General features: G+C 45.2%; 2 protein-coding genes across 7 annotated transcripts in view; one reads left to right on the top strand and one right to left on the bottom strand.

Moving 5' to 3' along the window:
* Mcub (mitochondrial calcium uniporter dominant negative subunit beta) overlaps positions 1 to 8,650 on the top strand; it is a 37,897-nt gene extending 29,247 nt beyond the window's left edge. The window contains exons 4-8 of one of the 2 annotated variants that reach the window (XM_050145995.1): positions 1,206 to 1,307; positions 4,810 to 4,970; positions 6,197 to 6,400; positions 7,305 to 7,421; positions 8,462 to 8,650. In XM_050145995.1, the coding sequence (XP_050001952.1) occupies positions 1,206 to 1,307; positions 4,810 to 4,970; positions 6,197 to 6,400; positions 7,305 to 7,421; positions 8,462 to 8,539 (662 nt within the window). In that variant the 3' untranslated portion in view covers positions 8,540 to 8,650. Of the gene's footprint in view, positions 1 to 1,202; positions 1,308 to 4,809; positions 4,971 to 6,196; positions 6,401 to 7,304; positions 7,422 to 8,461 lie in introns of both variants that reach the window. The other variant, XM_050145928.1, reaches the window with a different exon arrangement.
* Positions 1 to 14,873, bottom strand: part of Casp6 (caspase 6) — a 31,840-nt gene that overhangs the window by 8,890 nt on the left and 8,077 nt on the right. For 4 of the 5 annotated variants that reach the window (XM_050146114.1, XM_050146173.1, XM_050146239.1 and 1 more), the window contains exons 5-7: positions 13,057 to 13,232; positions 10,688 to 10,844; positions 9,818 to 10,051 (exon numbers count right to left, since the gene is read on the bottom strand). In XM_050146114.1, coding sequence (XP_050002071.1) covers positions 9,818 to 10,051; positions 10,688 to 10,844; positions 13,057 to 13,232 — 567 coding nt within the window. Of the gene's footprint in view, positions 1 to 9,343; positions 10,052 to 10,687; positions 10,845 to 13,056; positions 13,233 to 14,873 lie in introns of those variants that run through there. The other variant, XM_050146332.1, reaches the window with a different exon arrangement.

Below are 14,873 nucleotides of genomic sequence, written 5' to 3'. Positions count from 1 at the left end.
AGTGATTTTTTTTTTGGTTTTTCGAGACAGGGTTTCTCTGTGGTTTTGGAGCCTGTCCTGGAACTAGCTCTTGTAGACCAGTCTGGTCTCGAACTCACAGAGATCCGCCTGCCTCTGCCTCCTGAGTGCTGGGATTAAAGGCGTGTGCCACCACCACCCGGCTGTGGGGCATTTTCTTGATGAACATTCAGTATGGGCTCCTCCAGCCTGTGCTCGCTGTCTTTCTCCCAAAGAGGTAACTTCTGTTCTCCCTCTCTCTCCTCTTTCTCTCCTCCCCCTGCATCTCTCTCTCTTCTTCCCCCTTCTCCCCTTTCCTTTTCCCCCCATAACCCACTAATAAACTCTATGGTCCCTCCCCAAAAAACCAATTGGTATGGAAGGGCCCCGCCCACTGTAGGTGGTGCCACCCTGGGCAGGTGATTCTAGATGGCACAAGAAAGCAAGGTGAAGAAGCCTTGGAGAACAAGCCAGCAGGCGGTGTTCCTCTGTGGTCTCCTTTTCAGTTCTTGCTTTGGCTTTCCCCAGTGATGGACTATAACCTATATGCCAAATAAATCCTTTCCTCCGAAAGTCCAGTGGCTTTTCACAATGACAGAAAGCTATCTAGGACATGTACTGTCTCTAAGACGGGGGGGGGGGGGGGGGGGGGAATCTTCACAATGAGTGAGACAGAAAGGGCTTACATAGTAGTCTCCACCCCCACCCCAGAATGATTTCATCTAAATCAGTGTGGGCCTGGTTTATCTCAAAGAAATCTTAAGGATGCCAGGCACATTCCTGGCTCTGACCGATGTCAGGGCTCCGGTCCTAAGATTCCATCTTCCGGGCTAATGAGTTTGTCTGCCTGAAGCACACTGTGAAACATCACAGAGCGACAGAGCAGGCCTGCTAAGGGCCATCCCGAAGGCTGTAGCGCAAGATGACTGCAAGGTCAACCTAGACAGGGCTGCCTCCTTGGCTCTGGTCCTGCTGTGGAATTCCCTCCTTGTCCGTGTGGCACAGTGGGAGAGGAGCGCCTGCCTGTTGCATCTGGTCCGGGGCAATGGGAGGAAATGAAGCAACTGGAGAAAATTCCCTTAGTGCAAACGAGGAGCCACCTAGAAGGCGAATGTCCATGACCATATCCTAAAAAGCAGTCTTAGTGCTTGCATGCTGGGACCTGGCACCCACTGCTTCTAAGCCGTCTGCGTTGTTTCTTTCAGAAGGCAGTGAGGTTCCAGCCTCAACGTTGATGGACACTTTGCTAATGAAAGATTTTAAGCTCGTCATTAACGAACTAGCATACGATGTTCGGTGTCACAAGAAAGGTAAGCGACGGCCCTCCAGCCGCCTCAACTTTGGCTTTAGTGGGAGCTTTTACAGGGAGCAAAGCAACCTAGTTTTTGCTTTGAGAACAGTTTCCTGAGATGTTACGGAATGGCCGTTTTCCTCCTTCCAAAGCAGGAGGGCGATTTCCCTTGATTTTTTACCATGGGAACTGGGCAGAGCTCTCAAAAATGGAGGCTTGCTACCTGAATCCCCTGGGGTTGTGAAGCCACAAGTGTTTCTCACATAAGATGCCTCCGACAAGTTTTCGAGCACAGCGTAGGTAAGCAGCGCTTCTCAACCCCTCTCCTCAGCACTGGGAGCCGTGGTTTTCCCTGCGACCTCAGTCTCCCAGTCAATTACTAACCAGGACTGACCCTGCTTAGCTTCCAAGATCAGACCAAACTGGAAACGGTCAAGGTGGTATGGCCGCAGACTGAGCGCAACCCTTACAGCTCTCAGGAGGAGTGGCTGACTTTCTGTCTGCTGCCCTTTTGGTTTTTCTTTAAGAGGCTCACATGCCAGCTCTGAAACTAGAAGTCTTAACTCTTTAAACAGTTTGCTTTTCATTTCAAACCGTAGGCTGAACCATCCTAAACGGAAAATCAGAAATCTGAAACTTTTCGATTCCACACTGGAGTCCTCGTGATGGGTTGTAGTCAGAATGCAGATGCATGGAGAGTCGGGGGTGGGGAGGAATATACCAGGGGACAGAGTGTTTATTTAGCATAATATAGGTACATGTTATACATATGATAAAATCGCCTTCAGTCTATGTATAAAGGGTATATATGAAATGTGAATGTTGTTTTTATCTGAGTACCATCCCCATCCCATCACACAAAGATTCCAAAATCTGAAACATATGTAAAATCTGAAATAAGTATCTGGTCCCAAGCATTGTGGGTAAGAGATACCCAACCTGAAACACTGTCAACGTTAGCAATTTGCTTCTGACGTTTCTCTTACCACCTCTCCACATATTGCTTCTGTCCCTTTCTTCCCGTATGGTGTTCCCAGCATGGAGACTGCCACACCCACGGCTGTCTCACCTGTGTGACAAAATGCCTCTCAGGTAGTGGCCGTCTTAAAATAAGGGGCTCGTGCTTCTTGGAGCTTGGCCCCCGGTGGTTCCCTGGCAGTCTGCTCGAGTTGAGGTGCCTGATTAGCCTCAACGACCTCGTTCACTTTGTTCCTGGCGATGGTTTCTTGCATTGACTCTGCTATCCTTTCTTCTGTTCTATTTTTCTCTTGACAAAAACTTAATCTGTTCAGGGAACCAGGAAACATTCCTAACGGCTCCTTGAACACGGAGGAATTGATGCGTCAGTTCCCTCCCTTGATTCAGGCCATTAATGTTATGATTAAGACTCTGGCTCGCTCTCTGGGGGGAATTTACAGATACCCTAGAACAGAAAGAGCTCATGATAGGAGATTTGGTAGAAGATGGGCAAATTATGAAGGAAAATTATGGAATGGCATGAGTTACCATTTATGGAGAGGCTAGCCAGAATGAGAAACCCCTGGTGCATTTTAGATAGGAAAGAAAGGCAAGATATTCTTGATAACATGAAGTCAGACATTCAATATTGAAACAAACCCTGGGGGTTGAATCCTGAAGAATGGTGTTTGGGTTACCTTGGTTACTTTGAGGGCAGATATGATTTAGGGCCATGAGAAAACACAGTTAGTTAGTGGTGTGAGATGAATTTCTAAGAAAAGCTCTGCCCACCTGGCCCTGACCACAAGACTTGTTAAGAATAATTAATTATCTGTAATCATTTTCTATGGAAACTTTTATGTCTGCCAACTTCCTTCTGTAATCTCTTAAAAGTGATGCTTGAATCTTAGTAAAGTTGCAGCAGATTCAAATCTCATTAGAGTTGTGTCTGCCTGTCATTCGCCGAATCCTGGGTTCTCCTAAGCCTTCACCCCTGTTCTCCCTCGGTCTTCGATCTCCAAGAGAGTCAGTCCGCAGAGACGTCATGCCTTTTGGGGTTGTCACACAGTTAGGTATTCTCTTAGCCTTCCCTCTCTCCTTTCTCTTTTTCAGCTTTGGAGGTTTCTTTAGGTGGATCTTCAAGCTCACAGATTCTTGCTTTCCCAGTGTCTAAGTCACTGATGGGAGTCACTCTGGGGTGAGGTGGATAATATTTCTAGAGTTCCTGTGGTCGTTTCTTAGCCTTTCCATCTCTCTATTTACTCTGTATTCTTGAATGCTGCTCACCATGTCCATGACCCTTTAATGCAGTTCCTCATGTTGTGGTGACCCATAATCATAAGATTATCATTGCTACTTCATAACTGCAATTTGTCACTGTTATGAATCGTAATGTAAATATCTGTTTTCTGATGGCCACAGGCAACCCCTGTGAAAGGGTCATTGGACCCCCAAAGTTGAGGATTATTAGATTAGAGGCTTTATGACATTAATCAGTTTTCCCTCATAGTACACTAGTTGAGTTTTGTCAACTTGACAGAAAATAGGGTCATCTGAGAAGAAGGAGCCTCAATTGAGAAAATAGTTCCAAAGCTTGTGATGTAACCTATGTCTCTCTTAAAATTCCAACATGAATGTTTGGCCCGCAAAGGGCCAAGGCTAGGTCCCCAGCTCCTTTCAGCTTGTGGGAAGTCTGTTGGGGCAGATGCTATGTCAGGATTGGGCTCCTGGTCCAGTGAGCCCCAATCTAACACTGTTCTCAGTGTTACTGCATGCTAGGAAACCCATGTTACACAGACCGAATGAACAGGGAAGGGCACAGTGTACACAATTGGATGGAAACGAACGAAAGAATCATACTGGATTAATTAAGGAAGAATTTATTCTATTACAAATTTAGAGTTTAAAAAATCATTTCAAGTCATTCTTAATCACTGGCAGATGTGAATTGAAAAGTTCAGGCCACGAAAATGAACTCTACATGGACGACACATCAGAAAACCAACAACCATGTAATGAGTAATTGTCTCAGACGTACATGGGTTCTGTTAGGAGGTGCAGAAATACTCCACCAGTTGGGTCGGCAGTTAACACAGGAATTGGGTGCTACCCATTTCTCTGAAAGCCCAGTAGGCATTCTGTTCTGTCTTGGACCATGGCCTCCTTCCAGGAAGAGACAAGAAGTTTGTTGCTATTCCCTAACAGTGTGATCAACAAACCCCGTGCAGTCATATTAATGCATCTTTCCACACTTTGTACATTTCTACTTTTCCCTCTGTCCCTATCTCCTCCCGTCACTGTTTCTTTATTCTCCCTGTAAGACACTATCACTTTGGGGTTGGAGACAGGGTCCAGCAGTTGAGATGGCTTGCTGCCCTGGCAAGAAGACCCAAGCTGCGCTCTCAGCACCAACATGGTGGCTCACGAAAGAGTCATTTGACCCACCCACCCCCACCCCCACCTGCACCAACGGATCACGACCCACAGGTTTAGAACCACTGGCCGAGACTCACCTGGCGGAGAACCATGTATTAAATGCCTATGTCTCTTTTACCTTTTCTCAGAAAAACCAAGTGCGGAGCACACGATTGAGATGGAAAACATGAAATCTCTGGTTCACAGACTGTTTACAGTCCTGCACTTAGAGGAATTTCAGAAGAGAAGAGAGCGTCACCTGATGGCAAAGATCGACCACCTGAAGGAACAGCTGCAGCCCCTGGAGCAGGTGTGTGGGTGTGTGTGTGTGTGTAAGCCATGCCTCTTGCTAGCGAGTGCCGGGAGTCAGTCACAGGGGCATCTGGGCGGTTTGTGTGGGCTCACTTTCTCCTTGATTCTGGAAAATGGCCTGTGAGCTGAGCATCCATCAGTGATGGAGCCTGAGGATCTGATGCCAGAGCTAACATCCTCTGCTTCCTCAGCATCAGCTGTGAGCCTGACGAGCAGGCTGGGAAGTGGGATGTGGTAGAGCGCTAGCTACAACACAGGTCCCAGTCTGCCTAAGAACTGGGGGAGGAGAGTTAGTGATGGCTTCCTCGTATCGGTATGCTTATTTCTTTTCTCCAAATCATGGGGAAAAAAATTACTTATTTTTTGGTGGCTAGGCATGGGGTAGTCTAAGAGGAAAACTTACATTCTTTAAGCTATAATTCTGCTTATAAAAACTGGGCAGCTAATCTTTGTATATGAATACACAGTTTGTAGAAATGAGGTCATTATTTCCAAGGGTATTGAAAGAATGGTAGAGAAACATTTTCTTTGTTCTCTTTTTTTCTGGATTATTTACATACATTTTGCTTTTCAAGAAATTGATATGCTGGGTATGGTGGTGGCTGTCTTTAAACCTGGCTCTTGGGAGGCAGTAGGAAGGCAGCGTTCAATGAATTTAAAACCAGCCTGGTCTGCATAGCACACTCCAGGCAAGCGAGGGCTCCATCTGTATAGTGAGACCCTGCTCCAAGACAGGAAACAGAACAGGAGGAGCCACTAGAGAACCAGATGTACACACACTGTGTCTGCAGATGAATTCCCAGAAGTGAGGATCAAGGAAAACAGGCTGTGGTTTTGGAACAGGACTTTTAGGCTTCTAATTGTAAGCATAATTGTGTTTAGGGGATTTTGTTTGTCCTTCCCCTGGCCCCTTTTTTTCAGGCTGAGCTTTAACTCACAGAGATTCTCCTGCCTCTGCCTCCTGAATGCTGGGATTAAAAGAGCGTGACACTATGCCTGGCTAACTATGTTTGAGTAGATTTTACCTTTACAGGTAAACAAAATGATCAATGAACTGACTTAGAAGTGAGCAGTTACACGTCCTTCATAAATCTCCTCATTCTACACACCTGACCCATTCATATTAATGACAATGAGCACTGGCTCAAATGTTTCTTGTTGCTTCTGTCTGCCCCTTAAGCTGGCAAACCTGTAAACCGAATGAATGGTTTTCCTTTCCTCCAGGTCAAAGCTGGAATAGAAGCTCGGTCAGAAGCCAAAACCAGCGGACTCCTGTGGGCTGGCTTAGCCCTGCTCTCTGTTCAGGGAGGGGCACTGGCCTGGCTTACGTGGTGGGTGTACTCCTGGGATATCATGGAACCAGTCACCTTCTTCCTTACGTTTGCAAATTCCATGGTCTTTTTTGCATACTTCATTATAACCCGACAGGTGAGTAGTAAGGGAAGTCAGAACATCTGTCTGAAGAATCTCTCCTCCAAGCCAAGCAGTGTCTTGGTTAGGGTTTCTACTGCTGCAATGAAACACCATGACCAAAAGTACGTCGGGGAGGAAAAGGTTGATTTGGCTTGCCTATCCTGAATCCAGGTCCACTGAGGAAAGCCAACGCAGGAACTCAAGCTGGGCAGGAACCTGGAGGCAGGAGCTGGTGCAGAGACCATGGAGGGGTGCTGCTTACTGGCTTGCTCCTCATGGCTTGCTCAGCCTGCTTTCTCATAGCACCCAGGACCACCGACCCAGGGGTGGCACTGCCCACAACTGAGCCTGACTCTCCCAATCACTACAGCCTATCTAGTGTCTCAACCGAGGCTTCCTCCTCTCAGATGAATGTAGCTTGTGTCAAACTGACATAAAACTAGCCTGCACAAACAGCAATTGATAAAAACCCTTTCCTGTGCTGAGTTTTCTGAAGCTAGTAAATTTTTTTTAACAAGGTTGGATGGATGGACGGATATAAAATAAAAATTTTAATTCCTACAGAATTAGTGTGAACACATGAACTCCTCCTCCATTGGGATGAACGCTGCGTTCATGTTCTCTGTGCCCTCGCTAACCAAGGACATTGAACTTGCACTACAAAAGTTAGCTATATCCAGTAACTAGCTTGTCGCAAGGGTTGCTTTGCTCAATCTTCCCGCTTTTCTTCTTTCACAATGTATACATTTTCTCTTCCCAGTCTGCCTGCTTTTCAGAGGGGCAGCTACTCAACTCCGGCCGCATGCCCTACTTCTGTGGGTTGTTTGTGCCGTGAACATCCCTTTCTTCTCCCCACTTGGCCTTGCTGTCGCTGAGTTTGTATCTTCACTTGAACTACGCGCTGTCCTCTCTCCTTTAGAACTACACCTACTCATCCCTTCGGAGCAGGCAGTTTCTTCAATTCTTCCACAAGAAATCGCAGCAACAGTGTTTTGATGTGGAGCAATACAACAAGCTAAAGGAGGACCTCGCTGAGGTATTTTATTCCAAGTACTTCTCCGAGCTGGTTTTGTTTTGGAGATGGGGGAATGCAGGCAACCGTTGGCTCATTTTTCACACGTTGGCAAATGCTGAGCTGAGATTTTTATGTATTGTTTAGCAAAAGGTTGGGGTGGGAGTCTTCTGTCTGCATGTATGCCTGCCAGCCAGAAGAGGGTGTCAGATCTCATTACAAGCATGTGATTGCTAGGAACTGAACTCAGGACCTCTGGAAGAGCAGTCGGTACTCTCAACTGCTGAGACATCTCTCCAGACCTTAAAGCTTTTTTTCCCTAATAACAATGATATGTGGCAGTAGTGGGGATTGAACCTTGGGCCTCAGTGTACGCAAGGCAAGCGCTTTTCCACTGTGCTACACCCTCAGCCCCGGGATGGGAATTTTTGTCTTTTTAGAAAGTGTATCAACTGGCTGGGAAGTGGTAGTGCACACCCTTAATCCCAGCACTTGGGAGGCAGAAGCAGGTGGATCTCGGAGAGTTTAAGGCTGGCCTGCCTAGTCTACAAAGTGAGTTCCTGGACAGCCAGGAGTGTTATACAGAGAAAACCTGACTCAAAATCCAAAACCAAAACAAAGCAACAAAAACATACGTGAACTGAAAAAAACAAAGCCCCGACAAAAGGGTTACCAGGTGGTTTGTTTTCATAGCGTCATGGGGTCAAAGGAAGCCATGAACTCATCTTCTAAGAAAGGATTCATAAAGCTGGGCAGAGTAGATACATCTTTGATGCATCCCAGCACTGGGGAGGCAGGCAGATCACTGTGAGTCGAGGCCAACCTGGTCTACGTATCCAGTTTCAGGACAGCCAGAGGTACACAGTGAGACTCTGTCTCAACAAAACAACTGAGCAAACACATAAAATACATCAAGAAAGGATTCAAGCAAGGCCTTTACCTCAGTGATTTAAATGTTTTCTTGTCCTAAGGAGAGGTTAAATTTCTACAATTTCTCAAGCAGAAATGCTGTATTTCTTGTTTTCTCTGATCACAAGATGTTTGTTTTTTCTTCCTCACCACAGGCCACAGAATCCCTGGAGACCATGCGCCACGCCCTCCATTTGCGGCTGCCAGGAGAGGAGCTCAAGGAGAAGAACTAGTTCCACCTGCCACTTTTGTAACTTACCAACTGGACATTTTCAGGGTCGTGTTCATGTCCATTTGACAGCTTCGGATGTTGTTTGGCTATTAAACTTGTGCAGAGCAGAGTACTCGGCCGTTCTCACGTGAGATTCTTGGTTTGTGGATCTGTGAGGACTGAGGTTTCAGAAGGCCTGTGTGCCCTGGCAAAGCCTTGGTACCCAAAGTCCTCCCCTGCTGGGCCCATGCGCAGGTAAAATGATTGGCGTCTTGGCATTCATTCACTTTGGTTCTTAGGTTCATCTGGAATCACCTTGTTAACCTGAACTTCGTTTTATTTCTTGAGACAGGATCTCATGGTGCTGTGGGATTCCCCACTGTATGCCGTTAATGTTTTATTACCATTGGTTAATAAAGAAGCTGTTTGGGCCTATGACAGGGCAGAATAGAGCAAGGTGGGAATTCCAAGCAGAGATAGAAGGAAAAAGAAGGCGGGGTCGGAGAGACCCCACGTAGCCAGGAGGAGACAGACGCCCACCCTGGAACCTTGCTGGTAAACCACACCCCTCGTGGTAAAATACAAAATAATAGAAATGGGTTAATTTAAGATGTAAGGGCTAGCTAGAAATATGCATAAGCTAATAGGCCAAGCAATGTTTTAATTAATACAGTTTCTGTGTGATTATTTTGGGTCTGGGCAGACGGGAAATGAACAAGCAGCCTCCGTCTACATCACGCTGTGGCTCAAGCTGCTTTGTAGTCTAAACAATCCTCCTGCCTAAGTTTTCTGGGTCTGTAATTACAAGTACGAGTCATTATATCCATAATTCTTCAAGGCTCATTTATTTTTTTTTCCAAAATGGGAATTAAATTCATACACAAAATACCTTAATTCTAGGTAAATAAGAAAATAAACAGATACATGACCAAGTCAAATAGGTCACTGTGAATTACAGAAGCTATGAGTTTTAGATATTTCACTAAATGGAGACAACCTCATTCTAAGTATCAAGAATCTTAAAAAACAAACATATAAATGTAAGGCACGCCGGTTGGTATTCCGGGTAACTTCGCAGTTTACCACAGATGTAATAAATGATAGGAGACATTTCTGCAGAGTAATTTCCTGAGGATTTCTCTCAGCCCTTTCATCATCTCCAACACGATTAAAAACCGAACAGACACGAAACACCCCTCTCCACGGCATTTTACACTGATGCGCCAAAGGCTTCATCCAACTGACGGTTGTGTCAGAGGAAAATACGTGTAGACAAAGACCAATGACCACAGCTACTTACTAGGCTTGGGACAGAAATGCAGCTTTTTGGTCAGCATCGAGGCAAAGCAGGGGACCTGCTTCTTGCCGATTGCACCCGGGTCTTTGCAGAAGTCCACGCGGCGCTGAGAGACCTTTCTGTTCACCAGCGTGAGCAGCTCCGTGAACTCCAAGGAACTGCCGTACCTCCCCAGCATCTCACACAGATCCTGGATGTACCAGGAGCCGTTCACCGTCTCTCGGTGAGAGTAATACCCTAAAAGAAGATGGGGGAGGTGCTTTATGGCCTTTGCTTCAAGGTGACCGAGAAACACTGTTACGATCAATACAGTCACAGAAATGAAAGCTCTTGGAAGCTTCTTGGAAAAGAATAAGGTCTGCCGCTCATCAGGTGGTCACGGTTCTATCCATTGCTTTGTCTCATGTAGGACAACATATTAATTCTATGGTTTTACATACATAGGATTAATTACATTTCCTCCACTCTCTCAGAAAGAAAACCAGAACAAGACAACAACCAGTGATCTTGCAAGGCCAGCGATTAAACAAAACCATTCAGTTCAAAAACAAAGAAATTAGCAAAATGTTTTCTCAGCACGGCTTTCCACAAATATGATGCTATTCTATCACCAAATGACAGCAAGCTGCTAATAGCAATACAGCTCTGTGGCTGATGTTACTATATTATAACTCAATTATACAGGAAGGTTATTGTTATTCCATATGGTATTTTACATTTTGTTTCTTAGAAAGGATTTCTTCAGCATGACTATGTCTGTGGCTTTTTAATAGAATGTGGTGATTTAACCTTGAAAGACCCAATCCAACTCAGAGGTGACATAAAATTGAGCCAAGAGCGAACAGGTTTCTAGGCAGCACTCCGCTCACTCACCTTCTGCAACGGAGTAACACATGAGGAAGTCTGCCCCCGCGGGCAGCGTGTACACGGAGGCCGCGTCCACCTGGGTTGTGTTTTCCTGCGTGCCTGTCTGATGGTCCACCACGTCCAGAGGAACCACGGGTACGTCGTGCTGGTTGCCCCGACAGGCCTAGAGAGGAAAACACACCTTTATTATCTGTCTGCTGCTTTGTTCCCAATGCTTGATGTGCCGTGAGAATATGTAAGCCAGCATCCCCCTCCCCGTCTTAAGAACAGAAACCACATAAGCAATTTAAAAATAATGCAATCAGGCTCTGAGAGATTAAAGCTAACACAGCTGCTTCCCTGGTAATGTTTGCTTTTAGACAATGTTTACAATCCGCCCCCCCCCCCCCAATAAACACCAAGATATGCTTCTTTTTAAAAACTGTCAACCTTACCTAAATGTTTGATTCAATCAGGTGATGACTTCCAAATGCAATTTTCCCTGTCTAGTTTTGGTCATAATTTGTCAATTGAAATTGTCTGACTCAAAAAGACATCTGTCTATCCACATGCCTTCACCTTCTGTTCCCACTGTATTTTTCAATGGCTAAAAAGTAAGTACCTAAGGTGGTGGCACTGGCCTTTAATCCCAGCACTCGGGAGGCAGAGGCAGGTGGGTCTCCGTGAGTTCGAGGCCAGCCTGGTCTACAGAGCAAGTTCCAGGACAGCCAGGACTACACAGAGAAACCCTGTCTTTAACAAACAAACAAGCAATTAAGTTTCTATTTGAATGATCATATGTGAGTGCAGGTGTCCCCAGGGTTCAGAAGAGGGAGTTGGGTCCCCTGAAGCAGGGACCAGAACTCAGATGCTCTGCAAGAATGGCAGGAGGTGCCACTAACCAATGAACCTCCCTCCTCTACCCCGGTCCAGCCCTGAGCCTGCGCGCTCTGTCGTCTCTGTCTCTCTCTCTCTAACCTTTGTTAATTTATAACTATTAATTCCAAGTCAAAGCTAGCATTAAATTCTTTTATTTTTCTGGTTTGAGGGCCTCGTGTTTGTTAGGCAAATGGTCTGTCATTGAGCTAAATTCTACACTTCAGTGTTACAGGCTAAACTGTGCTCCACCCTGAAATTCGTATATTGAAGCCTCCTGATCTGGGAGTGTCATATATCAATCTGTTGATTTCATTGGTTAAGTTATAATAAACCAACTGCTTGGCCTCATAGCTTAGAACATAGATGGGAGGAGTAAACAGAATAGAATTCTGGGCGGAAGAGGAAGTGAGGTCAGACTCTGCTCTGCTCCCGGAGAGACCCGACAGCTCTGCTGGAGCAGAGACGCCATGCTCAGCTCTCCCAGGCAGCTGCAACCCACGATGGACTTAGGCTAGAATCTTCCCGGTAAGCGCACCTTGGGGTGCTTACACACATCATTAGAAATGGGCTAGTCCAGGTGCGAGAATTGGCCTGTAAGGGCTAGAGTTCATGGGCCAAGCAGTTCTTAAATGAATACAGTTTGTGTGTTGTTATTTCGGGCATGAGCTAGCCAAGCGGCCGGGGTGTTGGGGACGCAGCCCCGCTGCTCCATATTTCAACAGCCTCCAATACCAAATAATAATTCTCATGCCCCAAACATTTGCTTTTAATTTCTGGAACTATTTGGCAGCTTGACAGTGAGCTTGGGAAAGTGTAAAAGGGATGATGCAGGGGAGGACTGGCCTGCCAATTCCTACCTCACTTCCACCGGCTTGCATGCACTCTGGCTCCCACAGACCTGAGCTCAGGCTGCCAGGCACAGTCCTGTGCAATCAGGTCTTCCCTTCAATGGCTCATCCTCCACACCCAGCCCAGTCACAGAGACACACTGCTAATTATCTGTCATATCAAATGTTAATCAAAACACTTTGGTTGGTTGGTTTTAAGACAGGGTCTCATATGTAGCTCTAACCTTTCTGGAACTTGCTCTATAGACCAGGCTGGTGTCAAACTCACAAAGATCTGCCTGCCTCTGCCTCCCAAGTGATGGGATTAAAGGTTTGCATCACCATCTGGCTAAATTAGGTTTTTTGTTTATTTCTTTGTTTTGGTTTTTCAAAACAGGGTTTCTCTGTGTTGCTCTGGCTGCCCCAACTCACTCTGTAGACCAGGCTGGCTGCAAACTCAGATATCCACCTGCCTCTGCCTCTCAAGTGCTGGGACTAAAGGTGTGTGCCACCACCTCCTGGCTCAAAACACTCCTATAATAAATTGTCAACAGCTCAAAATATAACGATTAGGCCAGGATTCAAAAAAGGCCTTTCCAATTATGGGAGAAACTTATTTTAGAAATTGATATTTTAACCATTATAATCAACTGAATTTTATGATTGAAATAACGATATGATCAGTCTTACCTGAATGATAAATATCTTGGGTTTTCCAACCAGGCTCTGACACTTGTCACCTTTAAACAAGCCAGTCAATGTCTGAATTTCAATTTTGGCATCATAGGCATAAATGTGGTTGCCTTCACCGTGGCTCAGGAAGACACACAGGAAGCAATCGGCATCTACATGACTTGAGGTGGACACTACAGGTGTCCCCGAAAATGCATGCAGAGGTAAAAATATGAGTATGTTATCCACATATAGAACTTCAAGTTATTGGTACTAAAAAAAAAATACACTTTACTAAACAGTAGGAGAGGGACCTACTTTCTTTAATAAATATAAACTTCCTGTAATAAAACACATCTTTCTCTTTTTTTTCTTTTTTCTTAACACTGGGTCTCATTTTGTATCAAGGCTGGCCCTAAACTCTTTTTTTCTAAATGCTGGTTATGTGAGTGAGACAGGGCCTGACACTCTTGCCCATGAAGGCTGGCCTTAAATATCTAGTCTTTCTCCTCCCTCGGCCTCCTGGTGCTGGGATTACAGGTGTGTGTCCTATCATGGCTGACTTAAAAACCAATTTTAAAGTTTAAAGCAATTTCACTAAATTTCACATAATATTTCACTAAAGATATTAGCTTTTCAGCCAGTTGTGGTGGTGCACGCTTTTAATCTCAGTACTCGGAGGCAGAGGCAGGAGGACCTTTGCGAGTTTGAGGCCAGCTGGTCTATAAAGTCAGTTTCAGGACAACTAGGGCTGTGACACAAAGAAACCCTGTCTCGAAAAGCCCAAAATAAATAAATAAAACATAAACAAATTTTAAAAAGATATTAGCTTTTCTTAAGTACAGAAAAATGATTTAGGAAAAAAATGGGGAGGAAGTTACTTAAAGATACAACTAAAACATCCCAGACCAACATCCCTAAGGACCATGGGTACAGAAATTCTCAGTAAAACGCTTGCAAGAGGAATTCAACAGCACATTAGAAGAAACATACACCATGACCAAGTCAGCTTGACTGCAGAATTATAATAATGGTTCATTACATGCAAAAAGACTCAAAGAAGTACATCATGACTGGAGAGATACAGAAAAAGATGATGACAAAGTTGAACCTCTTCTCCTGCCAGGAGGCGTGAAGAAACCAGGAACAGCAAGAACACAAGGCAACCCCACCCAGGCTATAGTGGCAGACCTGACAGCAAGTCCACACCAAGGAAAAGCAAAGCGTTTCCTTGAAAAGACAAAAGACATTCTCTTTGACAAACTGTGCTGGGGAAACTGTACATCCACAAGGAGAAGTAACTTTAAGACCTGATCCTGCTGAAAACAATCCAAGATCCAGGCACAAACAGAACAATGAGACGGTTCACAGGTAAAAGTGCTTGTGGCCAAGTCTGAGGAAATCCCAGAATCCACATGGTAGAAGAAGAAAACCCCTTCCCAAAAGCCATCCTCTGACATCCACATGAGTGCTGTGACAAGTGTACATGCTTGCTTGTGCACACATGTGTACACATGCACACACACGCTAAACAATGAATGAAAAGAAGAGACAGGCATAGGCAGAGACCTTCTGAAAAGGACTCCAACAGCACAGGAACAACTTCCAAGAATTAATAAATGGGATCATATGAAATTAAATGAACTTTGCAGCAAAAGAAGCAATTGCCAGAGTGAGGATACAGCCTACAGAATGGGAGGAAATCTTTGCGGGCTACCCGTCTGAAAGGATTGTTTCTAGACTATATACACAATGAAGGAAAAACCTTCTAGAAAACCAAATAATCCAGTCAGGGATTGACAAATGAAACAGAGCGATGCTTCTCAAAATATGAA

The sequence above is a fragment of the Alexandromys fortis genome, unplaced genomic scaffold (genome assembly GCF_014885135.2).
Source record: "Alexandromys fortis isolate MF-2015 unplaced genomic scaffold, M_Fortis_MF-2015_v1.1 scaffold_19, whole genome shotgun sequence".
In the NCBI taxonomy this organism is placed as follows: domain Eukaryota; kingdom Metazoa; phylum Chordata; class Mammalia; order Rodentia; family Cricetidae; genus Alexandromys; species Alexandromys fortis.
This window is presented reverse-complemented; position numbering and strand designations above follow the sequence as displayed.